At 39.1% G+C, this 20,044-nt stretch overlaps 2 protein-coding genes across 2 annotated transcripts in view; one reads left to right on the forward strand and one right to left on the reverse strand.

The window, feature by feature from the left end:
• Positions 1–10,927, forward strand: part of capn1 (calpain 1) — a 30,590-nt gene extending 19,663 nt beyond the window's left edge. Inside the window, exons 6-22 of the mRNA XM_053343519.1 lie at positions 237–405; positions 2,012–2,095; positions 3,525–3,610; positions 4,903–4,977; positions 5,503–5,663; positions 6,225–6,385; positions 6,510–6,521; positions 6,710–6,921; positions 7,171–7,210; positions 7,310–7,375; positions 7,489–7,546; positions 8,204–8,268; positions 8,466–8,534; positions 8,684–8,762; positions 8,921–9,037; positions 9,276–9,334; positions 9,515–10,927. Coding sequence (XP_053199494.1) covers positions 237–405; positions 2,012–2,095; positions 3,525–3,610; positions 4,903–4,977; positions 5,503–5,663; positions 6,225–6,385; positions 6,510–6,521; positions 6,710–6,921; positions 7,171–7,210; positions 7,310–7,375; positions 7,489–7,546; positions 8,204–8,268; positions 8,466–8,534; positions 8,684–8,762; positions 8,921–9,037; positions 9,276–9,334; positions 9,515–9,541 — 1,540 coding nt within the window. The 3' untranslated portion in view covers positions 9,542–10,927. The remainder of the gene's footprint in view (positions 1–236; positions 406–2,011; positions 2,096–3,524; positions 3,611–4,902; positions 4,978–5,502; positions 5,664–6,224; positions 6,386–6,509; positions 6,522–6,709; positions 6,922–7,170; positions 7,211–7,309; positions 7,376–7,488; positions 7,547–8,203; positions 8,269–8,465; positions 8,535–8,683; positions 8,763–8,920; positions 9,038–9,275; positions 9,335–9,514) is intronic.
• A 1,183-nt stretch (positions 10,928–12,110) lies between these two features.
• pnp5a (purine nucleoside phosphorylase 5a) lies at positions 12,111–15,214 on the reverse strand. The gene is made up of 6 exons (XM_053343540.1): positions 14,963–15,214; positions 13,985–14,154; positions 13,792–13,895; positions 13,426–13,601; positions 13,118–13,308; positions 12,111–12,878 (listed from the first exon to the last, which is right to left on the reverse strand). Exons 1-6 carry the CDS (start codon positions 14,983–14,985, stop codon positions 12,661–12,663), a joined length of 882 nt encoding a protein of 293 aa, XP_053199515.1. The 5' UTR covers positions 14,986–15,214; the 3' UTR covers positions 12,111–12,660.
• Positions 15,215–20,044: the final 4,830 nt, after the last annotated feature.

The following is a 20,044-nucleotide window of genomic DNA, read 5'->3' on the forward strand; positions in this document are numbered from 1 at the left end:
CATATATGGGACTATTGCACAGAGTGGAGCAGAAAGGGCTGAGCTTCATCTCATAGGGGACATACTGTACTCTCTGCTTTGAATAAACTGATATTTTAACTGTTTAGATTATATATAAACTGAAAAGTCATTAATATCAACCTATGATGCATTTTTATAATATGTGTGAAGCCCCCCCACCCCACCCACTTAAGACATCTAAATACAATCTGAAACTCCAATTGTTGTGTTCCCAGGTTGAACGGATGTTATGAGGCTCTGTCAGGCGGCAGCACGTCAGAGGGCTTTGAGGACTTTACAGGCGGCGTGACGGAGATGTACGAGCTGAGGAAAGCCCCGTCTGACCTCCACAGCATCATCAGCAGGGCCATAGAGAGAGGATCACTGCTAGGCTGCTCCATTGATGTCAGTACTGCAACCATCATACAGATATTCCTTTGACCCGAGCAAATAGGGCATTAACAGGAATTCATCATAGACTTAGAGAAGATTGATACTGCTCTTTGTCCTTATGCTAAGTGGCTGCTGAGGTTTGTTTTGTATTTACTGTGCAACACCAGAGAGGTATTGATCCTCTCATCTAACAGGAAAGCATATATACTTTTCCCCTCAAAACTATTGAACTTATTAGGAGAGCAGTTATTTTAAAGTAATAAGAATAATCTGATTATCATAGGTTGACAAAAGAGTGAAATTAATCAACTGGTTTTTACTTTAAAAATAGCTGAATCAGCCTTTTTCAGCTTTTGAAGCAGAGAAGCAATTAACTGCTTTCAATGCACTTATTTCACCTCACAGCTCAAATTTAACCCAATTTAAGCCTGATTTAACTCAATAATACAGTTCCAGCTTCTCAAATGCAAGCTTTCTCTATCTCATATAATTTAAAATGAAATACTCTTGTTGTGTGACTTTAGAAGCTATTTCAAGACACATCTGTGAATCATTAAATCCAAAAATAAACTACTTATCAAAGCATTTATTAACAAATATAGGTTGCAATGCTATGATGGTGATTGCTTTTGGTTGGCCTGGAGGTCAGAGGTCAGGGTTCAGTTCAGGGATCAGCAGCCTTCAAGCCATGTCCAACATTGGGATGAGTATGGGAGCGTTGATCACGGAAATCAGACACATACATATTACAGTAACATCATAATGTAATATTTTACAGAAAGTATACGTGGTGTAAAACTAACTGTTATTTAAAAGGGAGAAACTGTTTCATGGTTTGGGCTCGAGACAGATGAGGGAAGTGAGAATGGTGCATTGTCGGTAGAAAAAAAATGAGGGAATGAAATCATTTGTAAGGACTCCAGGAGAGGGCAGCGAAGTTTGACAAACCTGTGGGAGAAAGGTCAGAACTGGCAAACGTTGACACTGTCATTATCAAGGTCAATTCAGTGAAGCGAATGTTTGCAGATGGGGGGGATTGCACTCTTGTTGGAGGACATTTTGCACACTCATTATGTTTGCTCATGCTACTGATTTTGAGTAGGAGGAAGTGCCAGTGTCTCATCTGTCTGGAAAGTTTCAAAGACGACAAACACCATAGATAAAACACAGAGCTGGTTGTTTTAGACCTGACCAAAAGTCAAGTGTAAAGAATTTAAACATAAGTACATTTCATTTAATTTGCTTGTAAGTCAAAGTTCATATTTGGTATGCCATTAAATGTGAAATTGAGTTTGACAACATTGTGTATATCTCTCTCAGCTGTCTTTGAATGTCGTCACATTTGCAGCTGACATCATGTTGCATTTACACACATACATAACAGAGTTAGTGTGACTGCCTGTGTCTTTGTTTGAGTTTGTTAAAACATCCAGTGACAGTCTCATCTCACTAATTGAACTTGAATGGTGTTAATGAACGAGCCGTGTCATGACGACGGCTGTGACGCATGTGCAGCATTATTGTACTTTCCTTCATCTTTCATTCTGATTTGTGTGACTTGTGCTGCAGACTGAGCTGACCTCTGTCTTGACTCTGAATGTGCTTCTCTCATCCTCAGATCACGAGCAAATTAGACATGGAAGCCGTCACCTTCAAGAAGCTGGTGAAGGGACATGCGTACTCTGTAACCGGAGCGAATGAGGTAAGTGCTAAAATACACACTGAAAGAAGGAAATCATCTGTTTCATCTCATTCTGACCAAATACACACTAACCCTAATACAAAGAACAGTTTCAGAAATAAGAAAACAGTGTAGAAAAAGGAAGTGAACATACTGAAAATACATATTTCGATAGATTTGTAACTTAGTGTTTATTATCATTTATAATATTGACTGATATCACATGTTATAGATGATAAGGTGTTCATTGTGTTTAAGGGATTAATTAGGAATGCATTGTAGCTCAGTTTTGGCGTCACTAAACCTAAAACTTGGCAGTCCTTATTAACTGAGTTTACCAACCCATCTGGGAGCTTGTGAAGGGGGCAGAGTTTGTAACAAACAGCCAATTATATAATGCAACATCAGCAGATCCCGAGCAGCCTGACGTAAAAAAGTGATGATTCAGAAAGATAAAAGTTACAAAAACCATCACAGCACCAGAACTTGTACTTAGAACAGTAATAAAATGTCTAAGATATATACAGTAACTAAATACTAAAAGCAGTACATTTGAATATATTAAGCTTTATGAGACCTGGTTTAACCCCAAAACTGTGACTGTGTGACTTGTGATCAAAGTCGACAAACTGTTGACAAAAGCTGACAGTACAGTTCGAAAACTGATTGTTTAGACTGCAATATGTGAACCTTTCAGTCATGAAGTTACACAACATTGGTATTGTTTTAATGTAGCACAATACAGTGAATACAAGTTTACTTATACTGTAAAGCTTTATGTTTTTTTTGTTGAGTTTTGGTAGAAGTTGGATCTAAAACACACTACAAATATTGCATTTTTATACAATGATGTATCTAAACTTGTGCTATGCTATACACACTGAGCAACAGCAGCGACCACTATTCTGAGCATTTTCTTCAGTAAGAGTTCATTCATAACTTCACTGTCACATGATACATGAAAAAAAGCTGACATCAGAACATCTTCACACTTTTTATTTTCACATTGTAAAAATAACATTCATCTAATTCAAATGTTGGAACGGATTTAATTTATAATGTACGTTTTACCGTAACAATGAATTTCACACTAACTTATTTATACATGACTTTTTAGGTCATTCAGTTCAGTCACTTGACTTGCAGTCAGGAGCACAAGATCAAACGACACAAGAAGTACAAAAATGTTTCCTGTACGTACAATAAACAGAACAAAACTTTATCTACTCTATTTATCTAATCTCTAAAATGCTAAGTAACAGTAAATTGAGCAGGGTTATTGCACAGGGAATCAGGGACTTTTTGCTCCTATTGCACTTGAACCAGGTTACCCTAAATCTCGCAGAGAACCTGCTGGTTCAGTCTGGTTTAAGGAGCGTTTGTGAAACTTATTAACACAATGTACAGGAACCAGTTATGTAATGTCAAGGTGGTGTTTCTTTGCCCTCAGGTGGTGTACAGAGGAAACATGACCAAGCTTGTTCGTATCAGAAACCCATGGGGGGAGGTAGAGTGGACCGGAGCCTGGAGCGACAAGTAAGACTTAGATTTAAGACTTTGCTGAAATTTCTTCTGGAGTTCAATGGCAGTTCAAATTTCCCAGTTTCTTAGTAGTGAATAAGACAAGTAGATACTGTTTAGGATTTTATGCTCTTTCAGGGATTTTTGGGGAAAGTCATTAAAATGATCATTTGGTGTTTTTTTGATTCCTTATGTTTAGTAAAGTTTCCCATGTTCATCCCCATCTCCAAGAGTCTCAGATAGAAAGAAAGGGGAAGGATGGCTATACCTCTCAGCTGACCTCATCATAGGACAGGCTCAGACAGAGTAGAGAAATGGGTGGAGTTACGTCATATCGTCTTGGTATTCCTTCCGTCAGTGATGTTACATCACATTTCAATCAGACATTTTCTGCACTTCATACTTTCAAATGGGTGTGAAACTATCCATGTTGACCATGAGTGAATAATTTGAGGCAGTGTTGAGAGAGAAAAGAATTAACAACTTCAATTACTCTAGAGATTGTGTTGGGTAACAAGGAAGCATTTATCTGTCAAAGCACCTTTAGGGGAGAAACACATTTTTTCTTTTCAACAAAATTTGTTTCCACCAGTCATCTGTCCTGTGACTTTCTGAAGGCTGACACCCTTCTGCAACCAGAATAGCATCTACTGTACTAGGATTAGAGTCAAATGATCACATGAGATATTCTGCAGGATTTCAGTTCACTGGTCAGGTCATTTGGGAATTGATGAAAACCTTTGTGAGAGTTCAGGTTCACTGACTGAAATATCTCATTAACTACTCCATGGATTGCCAAGAACTTTTGTACAGACATTCATCAACAACTAAAACTTAAAAACGATTAGTGATGCTCTGACTTTTCATCTAGCGCCATCAGCTGTGCTTTGTGCTAGGCTAATTAGCAAATGTTAGCATGCTTACATACTAAATGAGGATAGGTGAGCATGGTTGACTTGACACCTGCTAAACATTTAGGTGTTAGCAAATGTTATTGTGAACATGTTAGCATATAGCTCAAAGTCCAGCCATGTCTAAACCTCATAGGGCTGCTAGCATGACTGTTGACTTGTCTTGTTAAGAAATATGGTTGTCAGCGGAGTTATTAAAATAAAAAGCAGAAAAAAGGATGTAAAATGTCTGATATAAAAGAAACAATTATCAAGACAAACCCGAATGGATTGCAAAACATGAAAGTTCATCCAAATTAAGCCTCAGGCCCTACTGTCTGTCCCCACGAGACTCTCTGGGTGCATCAGTCATTTCTATTTTTGCATAATCATCTCTTTTCTTTATGAAATGCTCAGCTCCAGAGAGTGGGAAAATGTGGATCGGTCTGTCAGAAGTCAGCTACAAAACCGCAGTGAGGACGGTGAATTCTGGTGAGTCTGTTTGGTTGTCATTACTGGTGTGACAAGAGGTACTTTTGTCTTTGGTCACACCAGAGAGGTCATCAAATGCAATGTTTGAAAGTGTCAGCCTACAAAGAGTTTTCTCCTTTGTCCAATTTTGATGAGTTAAAGAAAAACACATTTTCTTTGCTGGTTTGATGATAATAAAACTGAAAGTAAACTTGGAAAATGACATCCAACAGTGCTAATGTAACAGCATACATGTTACAGCATACATTAACATTCAACTGGATGAACTCAACACACATGACAGTGAAACTATTGACATTGTCCATGCATGCGTTGTATTTGTATGGCTCTGTCTCTCTGTGTAATGTCTGTTTGATATGTGCATATTCTCTGCAGTGAACAGTGTGTATCAGAAATGTCAACATGATTTTTCATGTGTGTCGAAACAAGGTTCCACTTCTGGTCTGTGTGTGAACTTTAAAGTCAGCCGGCATGTCTGTGGTGTCTCCTCGCTGTCCTAACAGTTTACCTGTCTCCTTCTCTCAGGATGTCATTCAGTGACTTCCTGCGCGAGTTCACTCGTCTGGAGATCTGTAACCTGACAGCCGACGCCCTGCAGAACAGCCAGCTGAAGAAATGGAGCTCCTCGCTCTACCAGGGTGAATGGAGGAGGGGCAGCACTGCCGGAGGCTGCAGGAACTTTCCAGGTACAGTATGAGGTGTTGAGGGGAGGAAAGAGGGAGAAACTGTGCAGAAGAGTTTGAAGGGCGTTATAATGAGAGGAGAGAAACGAAGGCTTGGTAGGCTTAAGGATACGTCCAGAAACAGAATTAAATGTAATTTTTATAGCACATTTTAGATTCTCTTTGATGCATTGGAGTATTTCATTAGCGTGAATTAAAGAGTGACTTTTTGGATCCCATGATTCTCTAAGCTCGATGCCAGGAGCACTCACTAACCCTACTGCTTTTGGGAGGTGTTGAAGCAGGGGGGCAAGGGCGGGGGGGGGGGGGGGGGGGGGGGGGGGGTGAATTTACTAGAGGAATGTGAACCAGTGACTCCTATTTAAGCAGTAACTATCCAAACAATGGTCTGTTTTAAAATAAATTTTGGAAATCACCCATCACGAGCAGACACATGCATGGAATTGGAGTCTGTTTTCTCGTTTACTCTCAAGTGTGATTGGCCTATAAAACAAAAATTCAACTGCTTCAAATTATAGCCAAAAAGCAGAAGAACAACCTGTCCCTATGGCTTCCTGTTTTCAGCAACCTTCTGGCTGAACCCCCAGTTCAAGATCTTGCTGAAGAACCCGGACACTCCTGGCCAATCAGATTGCAGTTTCCTGGTTGCCCTCATGCAGAAAGACCGCAGGAGGAAACGGCGGGAAGGCAAAGACATGGAGACTATTGGCTTTGCTCTCTATGAGGTTAGCAGCAGCAGCAATGTATAAAATGACACTGATAACTTCTTACAATGTTTCAGGATTCACAGCTGAATCAGTCTGTTCTTGATTACGTCAGTAACTTTGTCTCTCTCTCTTTCCTTTCCAGGTTCCACAGGAGGTTTGAGCTTTTTATACTTTTCTTCTAAAAATTCAAGAATAAGCTGTTGTTTTAAAGTTCTGTGAGAAGATTTTACCTAATTTACAACATTTTAGGGTAGGTTTTGAAGGGATAAGAGGTAGAGCTTCTCGTGACACAATATTCATGGCCTTCTGAATGCGGACTAACTCTTCTGACTTTCTTCTCAGGCTGCGGGGAAGTCAGCAGTCCACCTAAAGCGAGAGTTTTTTCTGACTCACGCCTCCAGCGCCCGCTCAGAGCTCTTCATCAACTTGAGGGAGGTCAGCTCACGGTTGCGACTTCCGCCTGGGGAATACGTCGTTGTGCCCTCTACTTTCGAGCCCCATGTTGAGGCTGACTTCGTACTCAGGGTTTTCTCGGAGAAGCCCGCCGACTCTGAGTGAGTTTTTGACGCAATTAAGATTTTATTAATGCTTGTTTTGTCCTCTAAAAATTACATTTCACTTTTTTTGCTATGTAACTGTCAAAATATGTACATTATGCTTTATGCAGTATCAAAAGAAAAAAGTGATAAAGAGCTTGTAGAGAAAATATAAAAAGGCGTAATGTTGTTTAATGATTTTATTCTTCCAAAAAGCAGAGAAGAAAATGTTTAAAAGTAACTTGAGGTCTCTCTTTTTTCTGTTAGGGAGCTTGATGATGATGCTTCAGCGGCGCTTCCTCCAGAGGTTAGAGGATACGTCACAGTCATCACATGACATTAAGTGATGTGCAAAAAAACCAAACATGTTTTCTGAATACATTTGTGTGTGTGGTGTTTGTTTTAGACTCAACTAGATGAGAGCCAAATTGACTCAGCCTTCAAGAATCTCTTCAGACAGCTGGCCGGGCCGGTAAGTGAGAAGTAGAGTAGCTGCAGCTTGGTGCAATGATTCATAGGATACCTTGTCATTTATACTGTATGTCAAATTAACAATATATTAATCCTTCTTGTTTTTGCTAATAGGACATGGAGATCAGTGTCACAGAACTGCAAACTATACTGAACAGGATCATCAGCAAACGTTAGTAACAGCAGAAATCACCCAAGTTTATTTCTTCTCTCATCACAGTGGAACCATTAAAATTACTATTTGAATATACTTTACATCAAGGCTGGATTATCAAGTGGGAGACTGTCCAGGTGCCACAAAAACCTTGGAGTTAAAAGTTTTGTTGTCAAAACCTTCATTGTTTTAGTTGCTATTGAGCTCATTTGTTGTTTATGTATGTTTTTTATGAGGCATAACATGGGGAAAGGTAGTATTATTCAATCAAAGTATCATATGAGTCAAAGTTAGAGTACCTTAAGGCTGCAACCAACAATTATTTTCTTAAATAATTGATTGTTCAGTATGTTAGATGAGTGTGAAAAGCCCAATTTAATATATTCAATGTATTTGTTTATCTGACCAAAACCAAAAGATGTTGAATTTACTATCATGGAAAATTATTGATCAATTATCAAAGTGTTTGCCAATCAATAAGTCAGTTGACTTATCGATTAATAAACTGATTTCATGTCAGCTTGAGAGTCTTGTTTAATAGGGGTTAATGGGGGCCCAGCAGCAAATATTTGCCCTTGCGCCCCATAGCAGGTTAATCTTGCCATGCTTTGTATTTATTATTTAAAATGACTTTTAATTAATTTATGTTCTGCTTGCTCTTTCTTATCTAAACAGACAAAGACCTAAAGACGGACGGCTTCACAAAAGAGTCTTGTCGCAGTATGATTAACCTCATGGACGTATCCTTTTAAAATAATTTCTCTGCAGCTCTGATGGCGCTGGATGTCATCTGGAAACGTCATGTTGGTTTAATTTTGCTGTTAAGGCATTTTTTCTCTTGTCCTTGGATTCTTCTGATTTTAATCTTTTGTGATAATAGAAATTAGGTTTAAGTTTGCGCTGGCAGACATTTTGTTCCCTTAACCTCTCGGCTTAGACTGACGGCAGTGGAAAGCTGGGATTGGCAGAGTTCCACGTGCTCTGGGAAAAGATTAAACGATACCTGGTAAGATCAAACCTTGATTAAATAGTATTGATTTGGCTTCATTACACTGACATCAGCTTGTTAACTATTTTGACATCTGGCCAGCACACTGTTTTTTGTTCTTTTTTTCTGTCTATCTAATGTCTGTTTCATTCTCCATCTATTTGTAGACTATATTCAGGGAATTTGACTTGGACAAGTCGGGCACAATGAGCTCCTATGAGATGAGGATGGCTCTTGAGTCAGCAGGTAATGTACTCACAAGTTTAAAAACCTTTTAGCTTGCCAATGAAAAATTACAAGAATGAGACAAGTTTTACCAAACATTTCCAAGTACAAACATTTTGGTTTATGTTTTGTTGACGTTTTTTGCTTCTTCCGGTTTTCCATCTCTTGCTGTCCTCCAGGGTTCAAGCTGACAAACCACCTATTCCAACTGATCATCCTGCGCTACACAGAGGCAGACATGGCTGTCGACTTTGACAACTTTGTCACCTGTCTGGTCAGATTGGAGACCATGTTCAGTGAGTCCCATTGCTACACAAAAGACCAGTTTACCTGCTTCTCAAACAGTTTCAGTCACAGCATCGTGGAAATTAGTTTGTTTTTTATTAGAAATCATTTTTATCAGTTAATGAACAATTTGTTATTTGATATTATCACATTACACTGAATTAATGCTCAAAATAGTAAAGAGTGTTAAAAGACAACAGAATACTTGCATTTGACTTGTAAACTGAGTGATCCTCTTTGTTTCTGTAGAAACCTTCAAGACCATGGACACAGATACAGATGGTGTCATATCCCTTAACTTTATTCAGGTATGGCCACACAGTCATCTGAACAGAAATGCTCCTATGCAATTCATGCAGATTTCATTTAAATGTGTACTTAAACAGCTGATTTTCTTCTATTGTGTGGCATATTTACTTACCACTTCTGTAGTAACCTGTGCATATATGTCCTTTGTTTTTAATTTACATGCTGTCTCTGTTCTACAGTGGATTACCCTGACCATGTTTGCCTAGCGGTGAGGGGTCTCCTCAGTAACTGTCGCACTGCATCCTGCTGCAGCTCCAGGCCCTGTAGTTGTTTCAGAAGTGCCTTTTCTCCCTCAAGTTCTTCCTCTCATCCATGCTGCTCGCTGCTGAGGTTCTCTGATGCTAAAAAACCCAACTGTAAATCCTTCTTTACAGTGCCTATCTAGGCAAAAGGTGCCAATCCTGTATTTGTCCCGTTTTTGCCAATGGAAGGAAGCTCCCTTCTTGTAGCCAGGCAGTCAATTCAAGGTTAGCACTGCAAATGTTAGCACCAAGCGTTTGTAGCTCGGCAAACTTTTATTAGAAACAGTGCTACTCCGGGGGAAGAAATAATCTAATTGGGTAACTTTCAGTATGTGGAGACAAAAAAAGGCCCATAGTAGCTGGCTTGGTTGAAAACCAATTTCTTCTTAGCCTAGCTGTTGCTCATGTTTAAAGAAATGTTAGCCATACTAGCCTTTAGCTACCAGGTTATGGAGAAACAAACCTGACTTATTAGAAATTAAATATTAAATGGTCACATAAACTAATACACATTAAATTAATAAACACATAAATGCACAAAGATATTGAGGAGTAAAATTTATAGAAATGCCATGTTATTTATGTCGTTACCTTAAGAGATATTTTCCGTGATTATAGTTTATCTGTGCATCAGCAAAGTTCTTTTTCTCAGCATAATTTACTTCTATTCAAGCGGGCTTAAATGTGTACAGGACAATATATTGGTGTATATGATCAATAACAAGAAATTACAATTCAGAAATGCCAATGATACGTTTACGGTAATGGTGAAACCAGCTATTACATAGTTTGTCCACCAGGGAGCAGTAATGAGCTTGTTTGTTTTTTTAACTTGAAAATGTACTGCTTCTTTTCTTATCTGATGTTAACAATGTTTAAATGTTGATATAAAAAAACTAGTGTTAATTTGACTTTATACTTGAAACTTTTTCATGAAAAGACTCCAAAACATCAAGTTTGGTTCTCCATATCCGCTAAGGTAGGCAGCTAAGCTAAAGGTATGCTAAAGTTGTGAATGTTATAGTAAAGAGGGAATTGCTTGTCTTGTTTCTCAAGTTTGCCAGGTAGCTAACTAGTGCTTCAAATATGCACTTTTTACAATCCACACTGTGCTGTAAAACACCAAAACGTCAGTCTGGCAGGTTTAGATCACTTCTTAATCAATTTTGAATCAGATTTTAATGGTGTTTTTTATTGGAAATTTGCAATCAGTCATTTCATCACATTGTACATCATCATTTGTGATACGCATTTGATTTTAAGGGATTCCTCTGCATGTATTCACTAATCAGTGGAGGGGAAATGATACTTTTTGACAGGTTTTCAATTAAATCAATTACTTAATGTGAAAAATCTAGGTAGGCCAAGAGTTCATTGGAGAACCTGACGATCTGCAGATCATTTGTCTCTTGAATTTTAAAATAAGATGTTTTACAATCTCAGCGTCAGATGTGGAAACCTTCTGCTCAGACTTCTCTTTTTAACTCCTCAACATTCAGTGCATATGAATGTCGCCAATATGCATCTCTACTCAGCTTTTATAGCGACGTTGCTGGCCTGGTACTTTCTGTTTACATCTTGTGCCAAACTTTGCTTTCACCTCAGCATTAACAACACACCGCCATGGTGCTGTGCTGTATCATAGAGAATGTGTTCTGTTATATTTCTTGAAATCTAATCCTGGTCAGCTTCAAAACGTGTGTTTATCATTATGCATGGTACTTTTTAAAAACTTGCAAAAATTATGAAAAAAAAACCTTTTATATTGTGGCTGGAACTAGATGTTATAGTGATTTTAAAAAAGGGGGTGTGTGTCAGCCTTGTTTAACCTCGCCTTTCAAAAGGGAACAAGAACACGTCAATATTTTAGGTGAAGGTAAACAATTATGTAAGACAGAACAGATGGAAACCGTGTATGCATGCGTTGTGAAATGTGATATGTATGTCTGCCTGCCTGATTTCTGTTCAACAAGGGGAGCAAATATTTTATTTGGAGAGATGTATTCCAAAATAACATGTTACTTTTTGGCCGTAAAAAGACTTGAGGGGCATAATTTGATTCAAGTATGGAGTGTGCAAATCAATTTTCTCATCTAGCAGAGTTGACCTACAAGCGTTTAATAAAATAGTTTTTTCTGCCAATAATTGTCATTTAGGGTGTTTTTTCACGTTTTGAAATTATGTTCTTATGCTTCTGTCTAAAATGTGACTGCCGAACTGTATTCTTTTGTATGATACTCTGACAATGCCAGCATTCTTATGTATTACATTTTTGCCATATAATGCTTATATAACATTGCCTAATGTTTACAAAAGTAACATTCTGGACCCCTTTGGACCCGTTCATTCATGCAAAACATGGGTTTATTGTGTAACTTCTCTGTAAAACTTAAATACACCCCTGAAAATAAAAATGGTGATATTTTCACAAGTCTCTAAATTAATGAATCAAATCATATTTATGTTGAATCTGGAGAATGTGATGATTTTGGTGGTGGTGAATGATTAAATCAATGAAAATGACCCGAAAGAACAACACAAACAAAGTTATTATAGTAATAAATAGTACCTTTAGTAACAACATTCACATTAAAAAAAGCACAGTAAAATACCTTAAGTCCACTAATGTACACATCAACATCAACATCATAATATTAAGATCTTTACAGCAGATTTTTGCTCATTGTTAAGTTAAATTGCAGACATTTGTACAAGCTGATCAAATATTAAGTTAGAACAAAAACGCCTCATTTAAAATGATACAAAAAAAACAAAAAACTGAGAAGAGACTTTTTCATTGGGAGCCACTCAGTCGAGGAATGTAAGGCACAGTGACATAAAAACAAAGGTTGTGTGCATTCTGCATTTCAATCCTAATTTAGTGAGATTCTTTAGATGACTGCGATGCTATCATCCTTTGACCTAAGACTAAAAACAGCCCAACTACTCACCTAAATAATAAACTAAGAGGGGATTTGCTTTGCTGGCAGAATAGCATTGAATGTGAACCATAATGTCACACTACATGGTTAAACTCTAGCATCTGACTAGCATGAATGCCTCTGATGGAGCATGGGGTCTCTTTAGGCGTAGTTGTTGTTGTGCTCAATCTTGGTCACCATGGTGGAAACCAGCCGCTCCAGCTGCTCCGCTCTCTGCTTGCCTGTCTGGAGGACCTCCTCGTGGTTGGCCTTCTCTTCGCTGTCGTAGTCCACCACCGCCTGGTTGGTGATCAGTGAAAGGGCGAAGACGCGCATGCCGCAGTGACGTGCAATGATGACTTCATGGACTGTGCTCATGCCTGTAGATAGATACAAAAGAGGTAAATATAACTACTACTGTAATGTGGTATCAGTCTGGGTGGACGCTTTAGTTTAGAAGCTCATGTTTAGGTCTATAGCTTTGATAGTGGGTAAAGATGCCTATACAGTATATAAGAACTAAATAGCCTATAGGCAAACATACAGACTGCACTTAGATGCCCTAGATGTTATTTTTTCTGGATGTTTCATTGCTGGATAAGTCTGAAAATATACACACCAACAGCATCAGCGCCCAGTTTGTGCAGCATACGGCACTCAGCGATGGTTTCGAATGAGGGTCCACCCAGCACGCAGTAGACGCCCTCCTTCAGGAAGTCTCCAAAGCCAAGCTCCTGTCCCACATCCATGGCCAGCTGCTGGAGATCTCTGTCGTATGCGTCAGACATGCAGGGGAAACGCACACCGAACCTGGGAGGGGAGGAAGTGGAAGCTTTACTAAGGGCAATGAATAGAGGTGACCTGGTGCTAATATTGCATAATATGTGCAAACAGGTTTGTTTAACTGAGACACAAGTCATGACCTACCTCTCATCGTTGGGACCAGACAGGGGGTTGTTGCCAGCAAAGCCGGGCATGTTGAGGTGATCTTTGATGATCATGATGTCTCCCACTTTAAAGTCCTGATTAAGGCCTCCAGCTGCGTTGGTCAGCATCACTGTCTCCACACCGAGCAGCTTGAAGATACGCATAGGCAGTGTAATCTGGAAACACACACGGTATATAAATATAAACATTATATAACCATTTAGAGGACACTTTGGTTAAAAGGATCCTTCATCAGCGTGACTGGATATGCAGCATTTTCTAAAGGCCACAGATTTCACAGCTGAATGATGTCAAACTCAATCAAGCTGCAGTGTTTAAATACATTTAGAGAACTAGAACACAAACCTTCTGGATTGGGTAGCCCTCATACAGGTGGAAGCGCCCCTGCATACACACACATGGCCTCCCCTTTAATGTGCCAAACACCAGCCGTCCTGCGTGTCCATGCACTGCAGAAAACAACACAACCCATACAGTAAATATCAACCATACATGACAACCAGTCAGTAACTGTGAGCTGTGTCCTTGGTAAACTCACCAGTGCTCTGGGGGAAGTTGGGGATGTCCTTGTAGTTGAAGGCTACCTGGTCCTTTAACATGTCAGCAAGCCCTCCGAGCCCTGAGCCGCACACAATGCCAACTAAGGGCCGGACGTCTGTTTGGGCCAGCAGCCAATCAGAAGTGGCTTTGCAGTCCTCGTAGCTGTAGCTGAATGACATGAAAAGAAGATTGGAGGTTAGGTCGAACAGTTTGTAGTAAATCAGTAAATCAATCCAGCAAGAAACATTGCAAACATTAGGACATTTTGTCATGTCAGGTTATCTTCAAATGATACAAATATCACTTTGGAGTAGTCATCTATCTGGTAGTGACATTCTCTGACTTTAACTGCAGGGGATCCGTCTTTTCCTCAGTGTCCTTATTCACCTCTCTTTCCCTCCTCATTCAATAAGTATCATGCTCTATGATCATTATCATCAGATTACAGGATAAGAGTTTTCTTTTTCTTTCTGGCAAGCAGGCCTAATCTGAGAACTGCTACTAATAGGGATATGACTTTTTGAAGACACACATTCACATTCCTGCAGAGTCACAGCAGTATATTACGCCTCTCTGATACTTCACATAACTTTTTATCTGCCAGACTGACATTTTACACTCCCCTGCACTCTCTCATTTGTGCAATTCCCATAATTTGATCAGTTTGAGTTTGGTCCTTTAAGGCTGTGCTATAAATAGTGACATTTACTCGACATCTAAAGCCATGAAACAGCCCCAGTAAGGAATGTTTATATCACTAAACGATGGAAACAAGCAAAAATAAATATTCCAAAGAAAAAAACTCCCTCGAGAATAAATGAATGGTGCCCACGACGCATGTGCGCATTTTTTTGGGGGGGGGGGGGCTTTTGATTTTTTTTGCCGACTGTCCTGACTTGCCGATGAAGGAAACCATGTGTTCAGCTGCATGAGGAGAAGAAAGCTGAGAGTACAGTCTGTTCAAAAGTTTACTCACCCATTGTTTGCCTCAGGAAACATTGTCGAAGATTAAAAAAGTCTGACGAGGTAAGAAAAAAAGCAAAATGTGTGTTTTAAAAGCACAAGTTCCAAAGAAGTGAAACGTTGAATCAAAGCCCAGTTGTTTAAAAAAAGAAGAATGTTATAGATGAGCCGAAGAAAAAAGTTTAAAAGTCTTCTGTTAGTTTAATATCTGTAGTTTTTCTTCTGCCAGTTGTTCTGCTTGAGTCCCGTTAAAGTCTTCTGATCGTCTTACTTTGAGTCTGGAGAAAAGGCGCAGTCGCTGGGTTTATTATAGGCTCACAGTCCCCCGCCCCTCAGTGCCTCATCTGGTCAAAAATGACGCATGTCGATGCGGCATCCCCATTGGCTGAGCGGACACACCTTCATCATAGTATGATATTCATCAGAAGAAATACGTATTTCGACCGTAATCCCCCACCCCATTCATCCACCCCACCCTCTTCCGAGCTGCACAATTAGCGTTCAGTGCGCCCCTCCAAAAACCTGAGGGACTGAATGTCCTCATTTTAGTCAACAGGAAATAACAGCTGTTCCCACAACCATCAGCAATAAATTGTGAATGATCAATCGACTCTTTATTGATCAACTTTCCGGTTATTCTCCCCGATTCAATGGAAGATATGATGTGCGTATTTTCAGCATGACTCTAGTTGTTTTGAACATCACGTGTCTAACCTGGAGCACCTCACCATCAGTGTGTAAATGTTAGTATTTTATCCTTGAGGTATTTCACCACACCAGTCAAAGCATGACACAAAGACAATATATATAAATGCCAAATAGTGTATTATAAACTTGAGACACATAATGATTGTATTATTTCCATAACGCATTTTTTAAAGAAACATATTAAACTGATTTGATGTGATTTTCTCTATATTCACAAAGTACCAGTCAAAAAGTTTGGACATACTTTACTATTTCCTTGAAAGGGAAAGTGTGTCCAAACTTTTGACTGCTACTTTGTGAATACTGAGCACTTTATTAGGAACACCTGTGCAATCCAATACAACACTTCAGCCACAAATTCTACTTTTATTCCATTAACATAGTTGGGGCGCGGGGGGACACTTCTTAATATGATGCACTCCACTGCACTATCAGCAATATGTTGTCTGTGAATGATCAATCAACACTTTATTGTTCAACTTTCCCGTTATTCTTCCTGATGCAAAATAAGATATGAGGAGTGCATTTTCATCGTGACTCAGGTTGTTCTGATCATCACATGTTTGTGTTGAATGTAAGTGTTATATTAGTTCAAGATATCTTTATTGTCCCCGAGGGGCAATTTGTGGTGCAGCCAGCAGCAAAACAATAGAAATGACAATGACAATTACAGTTACAATTAAAAATAAGCAATCCACAAAAGTACAATAGAGAATAACAATACATAGTAAAAACAGAAAAGGTAAAGTGACCACAGTGCGTGCAATCCACCTTAAAATGTCTTAAAATGGCTAAGAATCATCCGTTATTTAAAAGGCCATTTTGAGTCTGCCTGTCCTACATCTGGACATACAAAATCTGCATCCGGATGGGAGCAGCTTGAATTCCGATGCCAGGGGATGATGGGTCGGACAAGATTTGATTTGCTTTCCTCAGGGACCTAGTTTTGGGCAAAAGGGAGATGTATGTCAGTGGAGTACCAGCGATTTTACTACACATATTTTATCAAGTTAATTGATTCAACCCCCCTCCCCGGCCGATTTGCAAACTGCAGAGCATCCAAGTCTGCCTGAACAGTGTCCATAAGATCAACTTTCACAATCCTCTCAAAGGACTTCATTACCAGGGAGGTAAGTGCCATGGGTCTAAAGTCATTCAAAGTCTTAGTGCAGCTATTTTTGGGCACAGGGACAATAATCGAGTCCTTCCACAGGCGGGGGACTCTGTGGAGCTGAAGTGACCGGGAGAAGATGAAGCTGAAGATATCTGCCAGCTGTCCAGCGCAGTTCCTCAGGACCCCGACCTCCAATTCCATCAGGACCTGGACTTGGCCATTGTTAAAAATAGCAAACACAGCCACACAAGGTTGGTATCATGTTGGAGGTTACTGTGTCATTTACAGTGACATGTTTCCAAAGTATCACGAGACAAATAATACATTTAAAAAATGACTTCAAAGATGCATTGTATTGAAATCTCTGTGAAATCCTGAAAGCATGCAGTGACAAAGAGCACCAGTGGTTCTACGGCAGACAATCATATGATGAACATGTGCACATTTCCCATTGATGACTGAGTCAATGTTTATGTTTTTTTCCCACGCAGTTGTACATTGCTCATAAAAGATTGTATCATAATATGTTCTTTTGCTATTGTTGCCAGTAAGACTCTATTGACACATGTGCACATCACATGACAAACCCTGTTTAGTGTGTGTGAGTTATAAATGAGAGAGATTACAGCTCAGGAAGTCATAAATAACAGACTACTTTATCAGCTCATTTATGGCTCTACAAGTTGTTGTAAAATAAGTCACAGCAGATTTACTGTATTTATAGTCATAGTAGCAGTATTGTAACTGTGAAATGAAACAGTAATCTAATAGTACAGATTTAAATTTGCAGGGGGGAACCTGTTATTGCGAGTTGAAGAAAAACTAAATAAATGATACTGTATTTAAAAAATTATAGTAGGGACATTTTTTTTACTGTATTTACATTCACATTAGCTCTATACAATGGTAAAATAAAATATAATAATTTTGTGATTCTGTGTACTTGAATACAGCATCAGACATTTTTTATTATGTAATGCTGTAATATTTCAAACCATGCTACTATTACTTTTTTTTCCCTTCAATGTTGTTGGCTCATTTATGGCTCTACATTGTACTCATGGGAAAAGTTCCCACTGTAAACACACACACACAATCACAAGGAATGTCACCTGGGCTGGACTGGATGTCCTGTAATCAATGTGCCACAATAAATGTGAAACGGCACGATATGGTGAGCGGGAACAGACACACATTCATGGAAACAAGCCAAGTGTGAAACAGCAGGGTATTCGTTAGCCTGTTTAGGTACAGAGAGGTTGAAATGTTAAGAAAGGCTGATCGAATTAAGTTGAACAGTTTATAAAATCAATGATTTACAACATGCATTCACATTGATAATTTACTTGGTTTTTCGAGAGGAGTTCTCACATAGGGGGCACAGGTCTTTGAGCCAATGGGAAGAAATGCTATGGGAAAGTCTGGAAAAATACAACCTGGTTGATATTACATAAAGTTAGGGTGACTTTCGCCTATTGGAGAAGCAAACATTTAAGTTAGCCCGACAATGCCATGAAAAAGAGATTCTGCAGTAGGACTCTTCATTTTTTCAAGTCTGTCTTAATACAATATAGATGACTGGCAATCTGTATATGGAAATGAGTCTTGGTCACTGCAACAATTCAGCCAGCACTTAAAAACCCAGAAAGACTCTTTGTAACTGGAAGTGAGATGACTGCTGGAACCAGTACACTACAATTCCTACAAGCTTCAAGTACACAACACTGGAGATAAAATGAGTCTGTTGGTACCATGAAGACCTGGCTTGGTGTTTTCTTCTTCTGTTCCTTCAGACAAGCTACAACAAGAGTACCAGGGGTCCAGACCTAAATCATAGAGCATGTAGGGCAGATGTCGCAGTTGCAAAACAGTCCCGAGACCGGCCACTACTTAATCAATGTGAGAACACTTAACTGCAATCAGTTGTTAATCACTTGAATATATATTTATTAGGAGCTTTTCTCAGGTAGAAGGAAAGAAAACATTAGGAGGGCATGGAAGAAATGTATTTCTGTCATGTGTCTTTTGAAAAGACCATCAGCAACCTGTTGAAGTCGCTCATCTTTAGTGCAATACTCAATCCTTCAAAAACCTTGTACAGTATCTTCAAGGCTTTAGTACATATCAGAGTCCAATCCTTCATGGTAATTCAGGCTTCCATTGCCTTGTGAGTGCTTTGACACACTACTTATTTTAAGACCTATGCTCTGATATCACTGCAGTTGAAATCTTTTATCTTTATGGCAATAATGCAATTCATCTCTGTAATGTTTGTCAGCTGCAGGCCAATGAATGAGAGTACAGGAGCAGAGACTTGCGCAAAAGTTGTTTGTTGTTACAAACTGTACTCATCGCTGACAAAGGTTGCATAACCACCCGTCCGCTTTTTGAGATTTTTGAGCATTTATATTAAATTTGATATGAAATGGTATATTTTACTTAAAGAGTTACATCAAAGCACATCTCATGCAAACAAAACTATAATGATTATGTTTCATTATGTAAGTTAACACAAGTCAATATACTTACAGTGGTTAACTTATGTAATATTATGCAGGTAAATACAGGACCAAGACCACCAAAGGTTTATCAAAGTCTAACGCAGTCAAAACATGGACCACAACATACAGCTTGACATTTGACCTCGACTTGTTGTTGAGCATTGACGCATAAGAGGACAGCCGTTAGCCTAGTTGTGTATTATGACTTCCACCTTTCTGTTTGGGTTCTGGCTTCTTCGTATCTGTTGTTCTCTTTGAGGAGAGTTGTTAACTCTGCCTGATAACACAGTGGAAGTCTTTGACCTGTTGACCTGTTTGCCCCTCCCTCGCTGTATCTAACACGCCTTTGGATCAGCCAATGAGGGGGAGCATCTGACTTCAGCACAGTGGCCCTCAGTGACCTGTGTACCTGTTCCTTAGTTTTTACAGCCAAATAAAATGTCAATAAAAATGTTCCTAAAGATTCTCCTAATAGAGACACTACAGCAGCAAAGAGCAGTCACATGGCTGCAGTCAGTCAGCTGTTTGTCTTTTGAATGATTTAAATGTTTTATTTACCACATTGAGACCATATTTAATTAAAATGCTAAAGAGGACATCATGCACATTTCCTGATCTGTCTATATTTTTAATCTGGTGCTCTACTGGAGTATTTTTTTTACCTGATTTACAGAATTTACAATTCTTTATGTTATACTGACCCTTTAGACAGCCCTTCAGTTCAGGCTCTGTCTGAAACAGGCTGCTACGTTCACACCGCAGTTAAAAGTGA

The sequence above is a fragment of the Scomber japonicus genome, chromosome 22 (assembly GCF_027409825.1).
Source record: "Scomber japonicus isolate fScoJap1 chromosome 22, fScoJap1.pri, whole genome shotgun sequence".
Lineage (NCBI taxonomy): Eukaryota > Metazoa > Chordata > Actinopteri > Scombriformes > Scombridae > Scomber > Scomber japonicus.

Excerpts from the sequence above, each read along its gene's own strand:
- pnp5a (XM_053343540.1), bottom strand. The coding sequence starts at position 14,985 with ATGTTTCCTGAGGCAAACAATGG. Across the intron at positions 14,155-14,962 it reads TTTCCTGAGGCAAACAATGG|CTACAGCTACGAGGACTGCA; the intron begins GTGAGTAAACTT and ends CATGTCATTCAG. Across the intron at positions 13,602-13,791 it reads AGGGCTACCCAATCCAGAAG|ATTACACTGCCTATGCGTAT; the intron begins GTTTGTGTTCTA and ends GTGTGTTTCCAG.